Source organism: Cotesia typhae, unplaced genomic scaffold, assembly GCF_013202065.1.
Source record: "Cotesia typhae breed Kobodo isofemale line unplaced genomic scaffold, CoteBio_Ctyphae scaffold_13, whole genome shotgun sequence".
Classification (NCBI taxonomy): Eukaryota; Metazoa; Arthropoda; class Insecta; order Hymenoptera; family Braconidae; genus Cotesia; species Cotesia typhae.
Genome location: NW_027423774.1, coordinates 4972364 through 4992301, shown reverse-complemented (window position 1 = coordinate 4992301; position 19938 = coordinate 4972364). Strand labels below are relative to the sequence as shown.

At 28.4% G+C, this 19938-nt stretch overlaps 1 protein-coding gene across 5 annotated transcripts in view; it reads left to right on the top strand.

Moving 5' to 3' along the window:
- Window positions 1-19938, top strand: part of LOC141535117 (uncharacterized) — a 25299-nt gene extending 5361 nt beyond the window's left edge. For 4 of the 5 annotated variants that reach the window (XM_074254913.1, XM_074254912.1, XM_074254911.1 and 1 more), the window contains 9 exons: window positions 6572-6777; window positions 9751-9888; window positions 13441-13502; window positions 14069-15720; window positions 16331-16514; window positions 16595-16725; window positions 16802-16950; window positions 17905-18390; window positions 19239-19938. In XM_074254913.1, coding sequence (XP_074111014.1) covers window positions 6572-6777; window positions 9751-9888; window positions 13441-13502; window positions 14069-15720; window positions 16331-16514; window positions 16595-16725; window positions 16802-16950; window positions 17905-18390; window positions 19239-19400 — 3170 coding nt within the window. In that variant the 3' untranslated portion in view covers window positions 19401-19938. Of the gene's footprint in view, window positions 1-4677; window positions 4696-5489; window positions 6422-6571; window positions 6778-9750; window positions 9889-13440; window positions 13503-14068; window positions 15721-16330; window positions 16515-16594; window positions 16726-16801; window positions 16951-17904; window positions 18391-19238 lie in introns of those variants that run through there. The other variant, XM_074254910.1, reaches the window with a different exon arrangement.

Genomic DNA, 19938 nt, shown 5'->3' with positions numbered 1-19938 from the left:
CTAGTTTTTTTACAAATGAAATTTAAAAAAATTTTTTTTCGGCTAACTTAATTTTCATTTGGGATTTCGAAAGTGATGTTATTGATTTTGGTTGCTATCCTGAGCGATCATCTGATAGTAGAGTATTCATTAATAAATAGACCACTTTCACAGGCTTGATTAATAAATTACTATTTTTTTAGGAAGAATATAAAAAAAAAATTTTTTTTTTATTTATAAAGTGAAATTAATCTTTAAATTTATAATACTGCATTAAATTAATAGCGCTCTTTTATAAAATTGATGCTATTAAAAAGCAATAAAAGCAACGCTTAGCATTTGAATGGTATAAAAACCATCAATCTAAATTATAAATTCACCAGCATAATAATTTTTCTATTATTTTTTCTAACTATTAATTTCACAGCACAATTCAGCAATATTTTATTCCAACATAATAATTTTCTCGGTAGATCCAATTTATAAGATTATCGATCGCAATCTTACGTTTTAAAAATGTCCTTATAATCCTGAATTAACACAACCAGCGAACTGGATCGCAAACTACTCGAATAGTTACACTTATTCGCTTAGATTACACTTACTCGGGTAGAGATTATAGTACGAAGGCTTAGATCGAGGCTTTTTTTCTCAGCTATCTGCTTCTCACAGTAAAAATATCCTCGACATCCACATAAACCATAAAAATAGGTACGTACACATAGACAATATAATAGAACTAGGTACGGTTCTCATATGTGTAGACCATGTATAGCCTCAAAGCTCTTATCCTCTGAGCCCGAGAGTGGGACGAGTCAACACACTCGGTCCTTTTTCTCCATCATAATGTCTTTGTATGTTGAGTTAAGTCTTTCTTTCTCTCCAGTACTTTACTTACTCCTTCTCTCCCACCTGGCATTTTGTAGGCATCCGGATAACCTGTTCGATGCTCAGCGTCAGTCGCGGGAACGCCGGATTTACCTGCGATACATTCAGAACTATCCCTTTGTATTTAACGTCTATTTATTATTGTCATCGTTAGTTACCTTTGTCTTCGAAAAATCACTTCAACAGTGCTCAATTATTGTAATTATCTTGTGATTTTATTTATTATCATTAATTATTCTAGTGATGTGGATTTAACAAGTGATCTTCTCAAGGATTCTTAAATTTCATTCAGGTAAGATTTATATATATATATATTTTTTTTTTTAATATTTCTTCTTTAAGAGCCAGCTAATTGCCCGATAATAAAGCCCTCGGGTGTTGTAAATAATTAATTAGTGGTAATTGATTTTTAAGACAGTATCAATTAAGTTTAATATTTAGAAAATATAAAAAAAAAATTATTAATAATTTAATTTAAAATTTTCATTAATAATTTATTTGAAAAAAATTATTAAGAGTTTTTTTTTAAATTGTTAATAATTTACAAAAAAAATTATTAACAATTTTTTTTTTAAATTATTAATAATTTTTTTTTTTTAAATTATCAATAATTTATTTTAAAATTTTTAATAAAATTTAAGAAGAAATAAAAATTAATGAAAAATAAAAAAAGTATTTACTCTGTCATGGATCAAGTGCGACAGAGATAAAAAAAAAAAGTCCAAGTGAATTAAGTGTAAGAGAGAAAAAAGTGTAATAAAAAAATTAAAAAAATAAGAAGAAATATTTCTGTGAAGAAATTAAGATTTGTTTAGAAAATTCTAAACAAAAAATTTTCTAACAATTTAAGAAAGAAAAGCAGCGTATGTGAATCATCAGTTAGATATGTATACGTTAAAAAGTATTCATTCGTGTGATGTATTCCTTTCAAGAGTGAAAACGTAAGGTTTATTTCTGAAAAGAAACTGGTTTAAAGAATCGAGTACAAAAATAATACAAGAAACGTCGTTTATGTAGAAATAAGACAGCCGATTTATATCCATCAACAGATTTTTATTTCAAGCTAATTATATTAACAGATCATATATTATTGTAATTATTTCTTGTTATCAGGGCTTAATTATAATTGTATGATAAAAAATCAGGGGATTTAAGTGTGTATCGGGTTAAAAAATGCTATAGCGATGGTAATTAGGGTAAGAACAAGACTGGTTTTTCTATTCACTAGCGTGATCTTGCTGGTTAAGTTTAGTTCATTGCTCTGTACTGTGCATGATCCACAGGCGTACGTCCCTTCAACTTATTCAACTTATATATAAACATATGTACAAGTTTCACTACATTCAACACACAAGATACTGAGTACTTCCATTCTCAAGGTGACTTCTGCCAGTAATGGCGATTGTGACGCCCGCAATGGTAATACCTACCATCAGGTATTTATATAAGACATTTATATAAGTATCTGACTACTGTGCGCTCCAAGGAAGTAATATCAACATACTGAGACCTCACAAAGGTCCAAGGATGAGAATCCTTGTATTTAAGAATCAAGATAAAGCGAAGCAACAGGTGCAAGATTTTTAACCAGATTTTTGGGGTCCAGATAAAATCCTGGATAATATAACGGGACTTCTTTATACTGTGTTAAATGTTAACTAATGCTCAGGTAATTTAAAATCTATGCAGACTAATTCATTTTACAGTTATGGTAATTTTATGATGATAATCTTGGAAGAGACAGATGTCAAGTGATGGAAGAGTCTATAAATACGCGCTCATGTTTTTTTTTATCTTAATGTTTGGCTTTTTTTTTTAGAATTTAATTTGCATCGATCGGATGTACTTTTTGTACGTAATTTTGTAAAAAAAAAAATGTTGTACGGACATACTTAGCCCGAGTAAAACAAGTTAAATATAAAGAATCCAAGGGCAAGCATTTTTCTTCGTACATCTCTCGTCTTGCCTCGATAATCGGCACAAATTCTAGCCGAGGCATATCTTGCACGATATATGTTGTTTTATCATATTTATTTGCATTCTAAAGCCCTAACTTTATTGAAAATAATTGCTGAGTAAGACTATTTTTTTTTAAACAGGTTATTACATCGCTTTAATGTTTATTTCTTTTAATTTAATTGTTATTGTTATTTTAATGAGGGATTATAATGAAATGTAATTAAACTAGGAAAATTGTGCCGTTAGTATTTTAAATAATTTATTGCAACTTTGTAAACATTTTTTTTTATGAGAAGAAATAATAATCGGGAATTAATTCTTCTGATAATTGTTTTTAATTAGGAGGTAGTTGCTTTAATGAGCGTTTTACTTGCTGTTACGAGGTAATTGTTGTTTTTTTTTTTTTTTTTTTTTTTTTAATTGTTGGAGAAGTTTTTTTTGCAGTGAAGAAATTTAAAAAGTTAAAAAATAGATTTTTTTTCTTTGGGTTTTTTAAATAAATAGTGGCACAGATGATTAAATTTAATAAGAAACAGAATAAGTGGCGTAAGAACTCACTTTTTATTGGCAATAAATTATTCTTTCACCGAAAATATACTGGAAATCGCGCATTTGTATGATTATCGATTATTTTTATCGAGAAGAAATCAAGTTTGGGTTTAAAGTTTGAGAAAATGCAAATATATAAAAATTTTTTTTTTAATTTACAGTGAAATATTTTTTATTTCTTCTTTAAATGGGGTTTTAAATATTTTACCGTTAGAACAGTCGTAAAAATGAGAAAATTACAATTATCGCGGATCGTAATGTGTGAAGTTTTAATTGAAGTAATTAAAAATCCAACGGAACTATGATAACAATTTTTTTTGTAATAAAAATCAATATTTTTTATTATTATCTTCTGAAGAATTTTTTTTTCACTGTAAATTTATTAATTTTACAAAATCTATCAATTAATTTCCGCCAATTTACAGTAACAAATTTAATTATAAAAATTCACTGTGATTTAGTGAAATTTTCAGTCATTAAATTTTTAAGAAAAAATTACACTCGAATTTAAACTCAAAATTTTTTCTTCATTTAATTTATCTTCGTTAATAAAATTTTGTAGATCTTGCAATTTTTTTAGTATCAAAAAATATATTAAAATTAAATATCAAGTTTAAGAAATTTAAATTAATTAAAATTTAATTAAATAAAAATAAATTTCTCCATCAAAGAATTTTTTTAAAATCAATAAAATTTAATTTTTCTCCAAAAATTTTTTTCAGTATAAAAATATAATATTCCTTTGTAAATTCAAATTCTATTTTAAAAATTTTCTAATCTTCCTACAAATCAACAAAAAAAAAAAATATTAAAAATAAAAATCTCATTTCTTCCTAGTATAATTTAACCAACAAAGCTTCAAAGATTAAAACTAAATAATTCACGCAACTAACAATAAAAACTCTTTAAAGAGAAGAAAATAAATCGTAAAATTATTTTCCACCGCTATTTACAGTTTTCATATATAAATACATAAATATCGTGAGAAAATCCGTTATTGTCATACTCGTAGCTCCCGAGTGTCGTTGGCGGAGGAACAATAAAAGGGTCTTAAAATAAACCAGGTAGTTTTAAAAGTAGGTAAATACACTCCACTAGTTATTTTATATTTTTTATTTCTACATTAAAATATATATATATATATATCTGAACTCAGCTCCTCGTACATAAACTTATGATGCGATTTTTAGGTTCACCCAGGCGTACTTCCCCATCGTGTATTCACCCAGTAAGTGCTCTACGTCTTGTTACTCACCACCGAGTACACATCCACTAGACAGAAGAAGAAACCATCAGCTCAGCACTTAAAATAAGAAATAGGTAGAAGACTCTATCACTGATAAAAGGATTCAGTACGGAGTAATTAACTGATTTAGTGAAAAAATTTTTAGTAATTTATTTGGGAGAAAAAAATATTTTTTAACTCATTAATATTATTTGTTACAGTTTAATAAATTATTTTTTTTAATCTAAACAAAGCTTTAATATATAAAGATAAATTTTTTTTTTCCACTAAATAATATTTAGTAGTAATTTTATAAATGTCTTCTTAAATAAAAAATATAATGAGATGATTTTCTTTGTAATATCTTATATTTTTACTTAAAATTAATTATTTTTAGTAAAAAAGTTTGGTAAAATTAGGTAAAAAATTAATTTCTTCAATACCATGATTAATTTATTGAGTAGCAATAAATAATTTGTTAAATAATACTAAATATTTATTTGGTGGAAATAAATGAGCTTTAACTAATGATTAAGTAACTATTACTAAATCTTATTGAATGAAACTAAACAGTGCACTAGACAGAAGAAGAAACAATTAAATTAATCCTTAAAAGAAGAGTTAAAAAAAAGAAGATTATATAAGTGCTAAAACAAAGACTCGAGAATAAATAATAAGATTTAGTAATAATAACTGTTATTAAATAGGACTAAATCCTTGTATCAGTGCACTAGATAAAAGAAGAAATCATCTACTCACTGCTTAAAAGAAGAAATATAAAAGAGAAGATTATAAAAGTGCTAAAATAAAGACTTGAGAAGAAATGATAAGATTTAGTAATAGTAACTATTACTAAATCTTATTAAAAAGAATTAAATCTTTTTATTAGTGCACTAGACAAAAGAAGAAACCATCAACTCACTACTTAAAAGAATAAATAAAAAAAAAGAAGACTATAAAAGTGCTAAAACGAAGACTCGAGAAGAAATAATGCGTAGAACGTAAAACCCATTAACGGTATTCATCACCCGTGCAAGAGAAGAGATTTATGAAGAAAAGAAGCGATCAACACTGCAGGTCGACTGATAAGCCTTAGTATCGACAATCGTTCGTATCGGTCCACGGACTTGTATTAGCAGCCGGGATTATATTATACATTAAGAGTACTTAATGTACGTATTTCATACATATATGTATGGTAATTTATAAAAAGGCATAGTGAATGCACGAGGGCGTACCTACACGGTCTATGGGCTCGTTCAGAGTTCAGAATAAATTATTTTGTACGTCTTTAACATGGACTGATGTTGTTGTTGTTGTTGTTGTTATTCCCGTACTCGTACCCATAACCTGTAGAACGCGAGGCCCAAGTTAAGACGTGTGTGGTGGGATGATACCGGAAGTGTAGCCAGAGCGGCGGAACCTACTCGGTACCCGGACGTTCGTTCAATGGAAAGTTTGTTTCTTCAGAGTTGCACTGAGAGCTGGACTCGAGAGTTTAGTTTCCACAACATCACCTGGACTGAATACGTGTCGAGCGTTCATCCAGTCTTTTCAATTTCTTGTATTTACAATAATTAATATTTCTTCCCTTTGTTAGCTTCTTTTCGGGTGTACGGAAGCATTTTGTGTTGCTACATTGTCCATCAGTGTTTTTATTTTTTATGTTACTTAATATTTAATGGTATATTTCAATATAAAGGGAAGAATAACATATTGGTGAGAAATTCTCAGAGATGGTCAGCCAACACGCGATGGCTACTACAGTGCGTAAAGTTAAGCAGGAAAATCGCTTACGTCGACAGAATAATTTTAATAATGGTATTTTTCGTTTTATTGATAATTATTATGTCTGTTGGATAAAAAATTATTATTTTTTCTTCTTTTTTTATTTGGTTAATTTTTTTGAGAAGAAATGGTGGGTAATCAAGTATTAAGTTGGTAGTTTTAGTGTGTGTGTTTTAATTGCAGATGAAGAAACTGTATATAAGGCGATTTCATCATCGAAATCGTTGCCGAGGAGTTTAAGTAATCAAGGAAGAAATAATAGCGACTCCGGTGCAGTCTTACAAGTGGAGGGATTGCAGCAGAATATAATAATGCCACCTCTTTATGGGGAGGAACAAACTCCCAATCAAAACCAACAAAGTCTTCAAACTCACAGCAATAAATTTCCGGTATTTATTTTGTTATTTTTATTTATTCTTAGATTATTATTATTATTATTATTGTTAATGAAAAATTTTTGTCTATAATAATAACAATAAAAATAAATAATCTGCAGAAAATTGAGAATTATGAAGATAAAAAATTTGCTATAAAGATTTTTTAGTACTTTTGAGTAATATATGTATTTAAAACTTTGGGTAATCAAAAAAAAATTTTTTTTTCATAATATTGTAATTTTAAAAGCAATTGTCAATAATTTAAAATTTAAAATAAGACAAAAATTATTTTAGACTAATTTAAAAATTTATGAAAATAAATTGACCATAAAATTTATAAAAATTCAGGTCAAAATTTAATCAAATACTAAACTAGCAACCTTTTAGTCACTATATGATTTGTGAACGATAAATAAATAAAATTTTACTTTATTAAATAATTACTTTTGTTAAATTGCACTATACTTTTTTAGCTATTGAGGTTTTTAAATATATAAGCTCATTCCGATGTTACACTTATCAAGAGCTTTCATTTGAGTACACACACGTATTTTTGATATATTTTTCATATATTTATATATATAATATTTATAAAAATGTAAAATATATAAAAAAATGATGTGGGTACTTAAATGAAAGGTTTTAATGAGTGTAACATCGGGATGAGCTTATATTTTTAAAAATGTCAATAATTCACAAGAAACAAGGTAATTTCTGAATTATGTTAAATTGCACTGTACTTTTTTAAATATTGACGTTTTTAAAGATTTAAGCTCATCTCAATGTTACACTCATCAAGAGCTTTCATTTGAGTACCCACATGCATTTTTATATATTTTTCATATATACATATATATAATATATATAAATATATGAAAAATTGATGTGGGTACTTAAATGAAAGGTGTTGATGAGTGTAACATCGGGATGAGCTTATCTCTTTAAAAATGTCAATAGTTCACAAGATACAAGGTCATTTCTGAATTATGTATCTAGAGATAGAGCATTTTCGAATGCAGCTGAAATACTTATCATCATTAATTGATTATTGGTGAGAATGATATGAAACTTTGAAAAGACACAACTCCAGGTCAAGACTTTTCCAACGATACCAAATTTAACCATAAAAACCCATTTTATAATTTCTCTTATTATTTTAATTGTATAAATTAGTAAATATTTAATTAAAGAGTATTTTTTTTCTCTCTATTCGTCCCTAAAACTTTTCTAAAGAGCTCACTAATGACGAAGATATGTATACCACAAAAATGAATAAAATAGTATCAAATAACCTATTAATAATGATAGAAGTAAATTATTAATAATGATAATAAGAAGAAAATACAATCAAGAAATTTCATAACATACTATAGAGGTAGACAGTAAGACAATTAATTTATAATTGGAAATAAAAGAGCACGCAAGCATGTAAGGCAGTTGAATAACAGAAAACTAGTATACTACTCGGTGAAATCAACTCGGACTAATCGTCCAACCAAACGCGGGCTGTTTGCTGTATTCAGGATTGCCGAAGGGGAGGAGAAGGGGATGTTACTATTCTTGGGAATTTTCTCAAGGGACTGTAACGACCTACACGGAAGACAAAGACGTTGGATACGCTACTGTTATCATCATCACCATCATCATCATCAACATGATCATCATCTGCGTTCTGTATACCGTTTACCGGAAATGCCATAGAGATTACGGGGATACCAGGACGTCACTTTTGCTTGCTTACTAATCTCGATTTTCGAATCAGTCATCTTCATCATTTTCAGACCTAATTTTCATTCATTTTTCTTCAGAAATAATAATAGAGAAGATGATATTTATATTAATGAAGTATCAAGACTATTTAGTTGTGGTTGAATAATTAATTAGTTAAATCATAACGTCGTTTTATTTTAGTAAACTAAAATATAGAAGAAGAAATAAAGCTTTTTCATAAATAATAATGTATTACAAATTAATTTAATAATAATAACAATAATTTGTGTTTTAAAAATTTATTATTATCATTATTGAAAATTTGAAATGTGATTTGAAGTCAAATATTAAAGATTCAAAAGAATTTGTTGAATTAAAGCATTATAAAATTAATAATCTATATTACGAAGAGAATAAGAAAAATTTTGTGCCCAGGATAGTTATATGATAAAATTGTTTTTTTTTTTTTTTTTAATGAAATTTAGTGTAATTGCAAAGGTCTTGACTTGAATTTGTGCATTATTAAGGTTTCATATCATTCTCACCGATACACAGAAAAAAAATTAATTTGAATCAAGAGAAAAATTTCTTAATTTAAGAATTTTTCTACTCAAATCAAGAAGATGAAATTCTTTAAAATTTTTTGCTTGATTCAAGTAAATTTTTTTTTCTGTGTAGTCAATTTAATGTGATAAGTATTTAGGCTGCATTCAAAAATTGTCTATCTCTAGGTATGTAATTAAGAAATGTCCTTGTATCTCGTGAACTATCGACATTTTTATAGATATGAGCTCATTTTGATGTTACACTCATCAAGACCTTTCATTTGAGTACCCACATGCATTTTTTATATATTTTTCATATATACATATATGTAATATATAAAAATATATGAAAAAATGATGTAGGTACTCAAATGAAAGATCTTGATGAGTGTATCATCAGAATGAGCTTATATCTTTAAAAACGTCAATATTTAAGAAAGTACAGTGCAATTTAACAAAAGTCATTATTTAATAAAGTAAAATTTTATTTATTTATAATTCACAAGTTACGGCAGTCACATAGTATAACTTGTGTTTTACAAATTTATTATTATTATTATTATTATTATTATTATTATTATTATTGTCATTATTAAAAATTTGAAATTTAATTTTAAGTAGAACATTAAAGATCCAAAAAAATTTATTAAATTAAAACAGTATAAAAATAATAATAATAATTAATATTGCAAAAAAATTCGCTACAATGTATCGCCTACTTTATTTCCAGATTGAACGCGAAGTAGTTCTAAGTTCAGTGGACAAAAACACAAAGATACCAATCCTGCATGAGTACAACAAAAGGAGTGCACTAAGTCGCGCAATAGCACCCGACGCCCCTATCAAACAACAGGCTTGGGTTCAAGAGGTGAGCTTATTAATTTTTTAATAATTCTTTCAGCTCTTGTCAAGTTATCAGCCTCTTAAATAGGCAATAGCAGACTGGCTATATTTGCACAAGAGGAAGTTATTCTTCTTGAATACAATACAATAAAAAGAAAGAAGAAATAAAATATTTCTCATGCATTATATGTCAGACGAGCTCATGTCAAATGTAGACATATAAGTGTCTAAATCTCAACCAGCGCAACTCTGTTATCTATTACTATTACTATTAAGAGTATTTTCCCGCGAGCCGCGTCTGCAGCTGGCTCACACACGATTGTCCTAGATCTGCACTATATTCTGGGATTGTCACGAACGTGAAAGGCAAACTTCCGTAGGGAATCCATCGCCAACGTCAAGTGTCTCTTATACTTAGACTTAACTTTTATATATACTTATGTATATCCAATTCGGTTTATACATACACATATAAATGAAGAATAAACTCTTTAATAGTGTTAGACAACTACTTTCTCATATAGCTTCTCTCTACTTCTTCATCTTCTTCTTCTTCTTCTTATAATAGATACATAGATCCCCGGCGCTTTATTCGATCCATACAAGATAAATGGATCCACTATCCTCTGGTAAGACCCGCGTTCGCTTCTTCAATTTATAACTTATCTGAAACGCGTCCCATGTGTCATCATTTTATACGATATATTTAATAAAACATCTTGCTTTTATCGTTTATTATCATCATCATTATGATATAGCTTCTTTTACCTCTAAAGAAGCTGCTATAATTCAACAAACTTCCATTTGAATAATTGTTTTCCTTCGAGAGTTTTACATTGTATTCTTCTCTTGTCACACATGTTCATTTTTATACCTCAATAATTGTGTGATGATAATACTGCAATTTATTTCTTCATAGACTGATAGAAGGATTTGTTTATATTTAATAAGCTTTATTAACTGTTAATAAATTATTTTTTAACATCATAGGGTTTAATAAGTATTTATTGATGTCCGTGTCAAAAAAAAAAAATCGGCTTAAAATTGTCGTTTGTTTAAGATTTTGAACGTAGCACAAACCAAGACTATTTTAAGAAGCCGAAAAAAAATTCTGAGAGCAGATTTTGATTTTGAAATTCAATTCTCGAATTTGTTATTAAAATTAATTTTTAGAAGATTTTACGACTTTCTCACCACTGCATTTTTGAGTACACTCTTTTTAAATTGAATTTAAAATTGTTGAAAACTTATTATCGGACAATTTTAAGAATTTTTTAAGACTCCGTTTTTTTTTAACCTTTTTTAAATTTTTAAAAAATTTTTTAAGACTATTTAAAAATTTTTTGAGACTATTTTAAGACTCTCTATAATAATTTTCCGGAGCTGTCGCTTTGATATCGTCTTATTTTCATAACAAATTTGAGAATCAAATTTTCAAAAATCTGCTCTCGGAATTTTTTTTTTAGTGTCTTAAAATAGTCTTGGTTTGTGTCACGTTTACGATCTTAAATAAACGACAATTTTAAGACAATTTTGAGCGTTTAATTAAAAGTTAATAAATCCATCTACCAGTGTTCTTTTTTATCTTGTTAATTAGCATTAATTACCAGACGATTATTAATAGAATCATATACAATCAAAACAGAACTTTCTTGTTCAGTTATTCCTTACAATTCTAAAATTGTGAATATTCCCATGTACAATAGCAGTTTCATTCTTCATTCTTAACGGAGTTTCCTTCTATCGAGTAATTAATGATTACTTATGATTTGTTTTCTTATATAGGCTACATTTCTTCTAAATAAATGTAAAGTAACATATTTATATAAACGCCTTTCTAATGATTATCCGTCATATTTATATTGAAATATATGAATACGATTGTAATTTTAGAAAACAAATAGCCTTAGAAAACTGTGAAGAAATGGCTTTACAATTTAAATATTGTACTCATTAAACTTAACAACTTTGAACTTTAGAATATTCATTGCAGGAATTTTCATATGATTGATTAATATAATTGAATCATTAATGCAGATTGATTTTTTTTTTTCATTAATTATTATTGTAAATTTTCAATCTTTCTGGACCACTTTCTTTAAGCTTAGGTATTTTAAATTACTGAAGACTTTTTGGTTATGATTTAATTTTCCTGATTAAGTGTATCAAAAAATTTATCCCGAATTTTTTTATTAAGTTATTTTATCTTATATTTCTTTTTGATTAGAATAAATATTTGTCAGCAAAAAAAAATTATAATAGTAAATTTTTAAAAATATTGTTTTATTATTATTATTATTATTATTATTATTAAATTAATTTTTTGTATAAAATATAATTTTTGGTAGATTTTTCAAAGTTTTAATAAAGGAAAATTTTTTAAACATTTCTTCTTTAGCAAGAAGAATATAATTATAATAAAATTAAATAATTTATAATATTTCTTCTTTTATATTACAATTTACTAAAATAATACTTCATTAATTATTTAATTAATCATACATATGAATAATAATAATAATTTATATATTTATTTCTTCTTAAAGAAGAAATTGTTTCTATTAAACTGGAGAGAGCCAATTACCTAAAGATCTAAAAATAATAATGATGATAATAATAATAATAATAATAATAATAATAATAATAATAATAATAATAATAATAATAATAATAATAATAATGAATTTTTAGCATTATTTATGATTAAAATTTAATAATAATAATAATAATAAATAAAAATAATAATGCCTTTGGTTGAATACAGTGACGCCTGTTGTAATTGGTCCGTGGGAGTAAGTTTTGCTATTGTTTGATGGATATATAACGCAATTATTATGAAAGCCAGCTATGTTAAAACCAGAATGTTAAAAAAATGGCGTATAGGCCGACTATATATTTAGACGTTGTATAAATGTATACTGCATTAATAGACGGATTAAAAATCAAGCCTATCAATTAAAACTGTGAAGAAATAAATATAAATCTGGGATCAATGGGATATATATTACAGAGTTAGCTGGTGAAACACAAGAAGAAAATACTACACATTAAAGTACGGGAGTAGACATTACACATTATATTATATATTTACGAAGACATAAATTAATATTTATCTTCGGAGAGACTTTCTTGTAACTAAAAGTCTTGTATGAGTTTTATTTTTTTAACTGTTTGTGCGTCTCTCTCCGTTTTTTCTCGTTACTTTTATCCTTAAGCTTCCAAGTTTCTCTTGTATATACATGCAATATAATATAATATAATATAAAAGTGTAGATCGAGATAGAGAGAGTCCGTTCTGTACTCCGTATGCGAGATGCGTGAGACAACATCGCGCGTCCTATCACGAAGACTTTAACTGTCGCTTGGGACTCTTATTATTCCAGTCGTACCTTTTCTCAGGATTTGACGTACGGTCAAAGACTCGGAAATTTTTCCTATTTATTTATATATATGTGAATATAATACATATTATACAAACCTCAAATGATATATTGTTTTTTTTTTTTTTTTTTTTTTTTTTTTAAACGAAACTTTTATAAATTGCTTTGGTTAATAGTTATTTGATTTATTTTGACAGAGTAACCAGGTTGATCACCGACAGGATCATGTGCAAAATTTTCAACCCCAAGAGATTTATACGTAAGGATTTTTTCAATTATTTTTATTTCTTCTTTTTTAAGTTAAAAAAAGACTTTACCATTTCTTCTTTAAATAAAGTCATTTTTTTTTATTTTTCTTATAATTAAAAATTTTGATTCCTTCATTAAATTGAGAAAAAAAAAAAAACTTTAATATTTCTTCTTTAAAGTCAAATTTTAATGATTACTTATAAAAAAAATTAATTACTACTCAAATTAAAATATAATTGCATTAAAAAATTTTTTCATTTCTTCTTTTTTAAATTAAAAAAATTTTAATATTTCTTCTTCGAAGTCAAATTTTTAATAATTTTTTTCAATGATTAATTAATAGTTGTATTAAAAATTTTTTTTCATTTATTCTTTTTTAAATTAAAAAAACTCAAATATTTCTTCTCAAAAGAAAAAATTCAATTTTTCAATAATTAATTATAAAAAAAAAATTCAATAAATATTTCTTCTAATAAAAAACAAAAACAATTTTCGATTGATATCTTTTTTCGACTTGATAATTCCATAAAAAAACTCAATATATCTCCACTAAATAAACCCGTATGATTTAATCAGGTCAACACCAACAGGAGCAGTCTCACGACTAACAAAATCCGAAGAGGACCGTACGAAATCACTTTCACGAACGTATCACACAATCAAGGACATGATTTCTAGTCGTTTTGGTCCCTCTCGAAAAGACACCGAGCCCGACGTAGAAGTAAGCTTGAACAACGTAACCGAAGAGATAAGAAAATCAAACAAGAGTATCGACGAAGAAGAAATCAATAAGAGGGACCACGAGAGTATCTACGGAAAATCCCGAGGTGATCCTAACCCAGGAGTAAAAATGCAGCAGTACCCTCAAAACAACTCATTCAACGCCCAGCCGTACAACTCTTACTACCCAAGTTCTCAGAACGTAATTATGCAATCAACGGGACAATTACACCCAAGTCTTCCAGGTCAGTCTGCCCAGCTGCATGTTAGCCACATAACACCTCCCGGCGGGGTGCAAACCGTTCATCAAACCCAAGTCTCTCCTTACAATCCCCCAGGAGCCAACTCTAGCAGAAGCGATTACGTCGTCCAAGGCTCCAGCGGGATCCAGCATCAGATACAAAACCCACCACTCGGGAAACACGGACTGCCCATGCAGCCTGTGTCTTCTGCTAATCACCAGAGCTATCAGAGTCCCCAGCAGCTGCTTCACCAGTCGCAGATTCATCAGAGTCCTCGATTTTCCCATCAGCACATGCAGAACATGCATCAGCGGCAATTGATTCAGCAACAACAACAACAACAACAACAACAGCAGCAGCAGCAGCACAATATGGGAGGTCAACAACCTAGTCCAAGATCAACGGCCAGAGCACAACAGCAATCCCTATTTCCTGGCGGTGTATCTTATCAGCAGTATCAGCAAGCCAGACAGACTATCTCTAGATCTCAAATAGATTTACCGAGCACTTCCCGGCAGGCTCTTGATGTCAGAATTTTAGGGCAAGAGGTTTTCTACCACTACAACAAAGGCAGACCTGGTTACCAAGCTCCGCCTCAAGTTTACATCAAGCAAGATAACACCAGCCAGGAGAACAACGAATTAAGGTCCTCGATGATGGAGAAGGCCATGTCCCAGCCCCATTTGTGCTACGATGATATTAATAATCACGATATCGGTACTTGCAATAATCCAGATGGCTTATCTAAAAAAAACTATGAGATCACTGTTGAGGGCCAGGAGTTTCCTGATGATAATAACAAGAACGACGGCCACCGCAGGCTCAATGGAGACTTCAGGCCTGACACCAGTTTTGGAAACCGCAGGGATGATGCCAGGTCTTCCAAGAAAGAAGTCGAGAAATTTTGCCAGGAGCAAGATGGCAATAAAAACGAGAAGAAAGAGATTGCCAAGAGGGAAGACATTGAAAGGGATCCTAATTCATCCAAGGAAACTTTTACGGATGCCAAGAAGAATTTCTCTAAAGCCGAGGATCGGAAGGTTAATGGTGGAGAAGAAATGAAAAAGTCCGAGTTTAAGAAAGAGGATTTGGAAAGCGGAATGATGAGGCTCAAAATAAATCAAAATCAAGGATCTGGCTCGGATTACGATAAAGCGGGTCAGAGTTCCAGCAATGTAGATTCTGGAAGGGGATCTGCTGTATATTCCAGCGGTCGACGACCACCTCCAGTTGATCAGAATCATGGACAAGGTAGTTTTTTTTGTGGTATGTTCGGGTGGAAGTGCTAGAAAATTTTTTGGGGAGTTGCATAGAGAAGAAAAATTTAATTGGATGAAGAAATTATTTTTAAATTAAGAAAATTATTTAATTATTAATAATTATTAACTAAAATGATAAATTTTTGAATCAAGTAAAATTTATTTAAATCTAAAAAAATTTTTCAGATCAAGAATTTTTTTTTTTTAATTAAATTAATTGATTGAAAAAATAATTCTTGAATTAAAAAAATTATTTAATTATTAATTAAGATGATTAATTCTTGAATCAAGTAAAATTTACTAAAGTTTATAAATTTCTCAGATTAAGAATTTTTTTACTTTAATTAAAACGATGAAGCGTTTCAAAATGATTTTTTTGGATCAAAAAAATTTTTTGGACCATTAATTGGTTGAAAAAAAATAATTGAATCAAGAAAAATTTCTCAGATCAAAAATATTTTTACTTAAATCAAAACGATGAAGCTTTTAAAAATTATTTTTTTGGTTCAAGAATTTTTTTAAAAAATCAAACTAATTTTTTTTTCTGTGCATAGACTTAAAAAGTGAAAAAAAATTTTATGAAGTATAATAATCTTTTGAAATTTGCTTTTAAACAGCTCGAGATTCTGAATGGGTGGATATTGTGGAATCTGAACTGCGTAGCATTTTAGAGCCATCAAGAGACATTCCGGCGATGGCTCACTCCACTCTCTCAGAGAGCGTATCTTCAGTGACGCCTCCGTTGCCGCCACTTTCCCCTCACGGAAGTCCTCGTACTCCGAGAAATCGATACACGTCAAGGTAAATATATCTATTAAGCTCTACATCATCATTACATTTATTATTATTTCTATTTTTAATCCATTGACTTCAATTTACAGTTTGCCGTACGGAGCGAAACCCAATTACACGGACTACGGAAAAAATACTGATAAAAGGAATTTCCAGAGCAGCATCAAACATCGTAGCGCTTCTACGTCCAAAAAGGATGCTGCGAAAAAATTTTCACATCGTAAGTCCATTAGTTTTCAACAAGTTAAATTGATATTGATTAATCAATCGCTAACAATAACAAACTTTTCCTACAGTTTTTGGAGTAGAAGCGACAGACTTGACTTCTACAACAACCGGGTTGGATTTAGACTCTATGTTGGATCGAAGTGACTCTGATTTGAGTACCAATGATGCAAGGACCATCAGAAAACAATTAGAGGGCTTGGAAAATATGTACAGCGAGGTAAATTTATTTATTATTTTTTCAATGGAAAGAAGAATATATTTGTTTGATTATTTATTTTATTTTATTTTCTTTAACGCCAAACAGTAATATCTATAAGAATATAAAATATAGAATATTAAATTTATCAAATAAATTTAATCAAGTGATATTACATTACATGATGATAAAAATAAAAAATTCTAAAATTTTAAGATATTATTGCAAGTACTAGCCGGGGAAATAGCAGAATTAAACTATGTGACTGCCGTGAATTGTGAACAATAAATAAATAAAATTTTACTTTATTAAATAATGATTTTTGTTAAATTGAACTGTAATTTGTTAAATATTGACGTTTTTTAAGATATAAGCTCATCCCGATGTTACACTCATCAAGAGCTTTCATTTGAGTACCCACATGCATTTTTGATATATTTTTCATATATACATATATATAATATATATAAATATATGAAAAATTGATGTGGGTACTTAAATGAAAGGTCTTGATGAGGATAACATCGGGATGAACTTAAATCTTTAAAAATGTCAATCTGCAATCATTTAACTCTGTTTTTTAATATCAAATAATACGGTGTAGAATAAAAATAAAAATCAATAATTACATTCAAATTAATATTTTAATTACAATTTTAAAAATTTATTAACATCATTTTAAAAATAATTAATTTAAATTCTATTTAAAAATTATTTATTTAATTTAATGATGAAGCTTATTATATTTTAAATTTTTATTTACAATCTATAATTGCTTCAATTTCATTGTTAAATTATTTTTCTAAATAAATAATAAAATAATTAAAATCTAAAAAAAAAAATTTTTTTTACTATCTAACACAGTAATTATTGTAATTACCATTCTAAATTAGAGATACAATTATATTCTTCTTTCCGGGTAGATAAAAAACAAAAGAACAAAAGTGTTTGATAAGAATGTTTGATTGATAACAGGTGCTGAAATTGCTGGGCGGAAGTGTAAAGAAACGTAGAAAAGCTCGAGGCATAACGAGCTACGGATCCGTATCTTCATTACCGACCTCTTCAGTGTCTTCGAGACCTATCGCTCGACATCACGACAAAAGGAGATCCCACGTTGTCGACGAGAGGATAAAAAAAGCCAAAGATATTAAGAGCATTAACAAGCGTTTTCAACGGCTCGAGTCCCACGTAGTTACCCTGGCCCGCTCGGTGGCTCATTTGTCATCGGAAATGCGCACTCAGCATTTAATGATTCAAGAAATGGAGAATATTCGTGGAGAGATAGCTGCACTGAGGACCCAAACCAGCATGGCGTTGGTCAGATCGCAGTCTCAGCCGCTAATTAAAGACGCCGAATTGCCAGCGCTGTCCAATCCTTCGAGGGTTAAAAAACTTACTAAATTTTTTGGGACCGAACCGCCGCTAATTCGGCTGTTTCTTCGCGAACTTGGATATGAGGTAAATATTATTTTTAATTACAATTATTTTTTATTGTCATAAAATATTTTATTTAATGGTTAAATATTGTAATGTCAATATTTTATTCTATTAAATAATAAATTTTGTTTAATTGCACTGTACTTTCTTAAATATTGAAGTTTTTAAAGATATAAGCTCATTCTGATGTTATACTTATCGAGACCTTTCATTTGAATACCCACATGCATTTTCATATATTTTTCATACATACATATATATAATATATATATATATAAATATATAAAATATATAAAATATATAAAAAATTGATGTAGGTACTCAAATGAAAGGTCTCGATGAGTGTAACATCGGGATGAGCTTATATCTTAGAAAATATTCATAGTTCTCAAGATACAAGGTCATTTCTTAATTATGTTAAATTGCATTGTACTTTCTTAAATATTGACATTTTTAAAGATATAAGCTCATCCTGATGTTACACTCATCAAGAGCTTTCATTTGAGTACCCACATGCATTTTTTATATATTTTACATATATACATATATATAATATATATAAATATATGAAAAATTGATGTAGGTACTCAAATGAAAGGTCTCGATGAGTGTAATATCGGGATGAGCTTATATCTTTAAAAATGTCAATAGTTCACAAGATACAAGGTCATTTCTCAAATATATATCTTTCGAATTCAGGCCTAGATACTTATTATAATAAATTGATTATCGGTGAGAATGATATGATACCTTGAAAAGGCACAAATTCAAGTCAAAACTTTGCGATGACAAAATTTTTCTTATTCTCTCAATAATATAGATTACATAAAATAAATAACAAATATTGATATTGAATTTTAATTTAATAGAAATATGCAGCAGCTTTTGAAAAAGAAAAAGTTGGAATGGTAGAATTACCATATCTCAGTGAAGAAAGGCTTCAAAAAATGGGCGTACCTTTGGGACCGAGACTGAGGATCCTTCAAGAAGCAAGGATCTCCGTTTGCAAGGATCCTATTTACGTGGTGTAATATCAAAGCGACACTAAGCTTGCAATAATAGCAAATAGAAACAACTCTTCAGCATTTTAATACGAGACAGATAAATAAAATGATATACAGTATTACCAGCAGTTTTTTCATCTTAAAATGGCTTAACATTAACGCCATTAAATAATCCATCTGCCAAAGAGAAAATGCTTTGAGAAGAAAACTTAATTAATTAAAAAAATATTAAAAGGAGCGATAAAAAAAAAAAAAAAAAAAAAAAATCCGTCCGAGGTTAACTTTGGAAATTGCTTTAGCTACCAAAGAGGAGACATTACTGCTCGCGAGTACCAAAAATAACTTTTTGGTTTGAGAATTTTTATACATGACGATACAATTATTGAACTAGCTATTACCTATTTTATACTTCCGATTGTACAGTTATGTTATAATAATTTTATATTCGATTATTTCTAACCATTTTATACATTTATAACAAGCTCGATTGTAAAATTTTCCCATTACATCATTTATAACGATAATTACTACTGTATTAATTATTATCTTAATCATTGTCCTTATT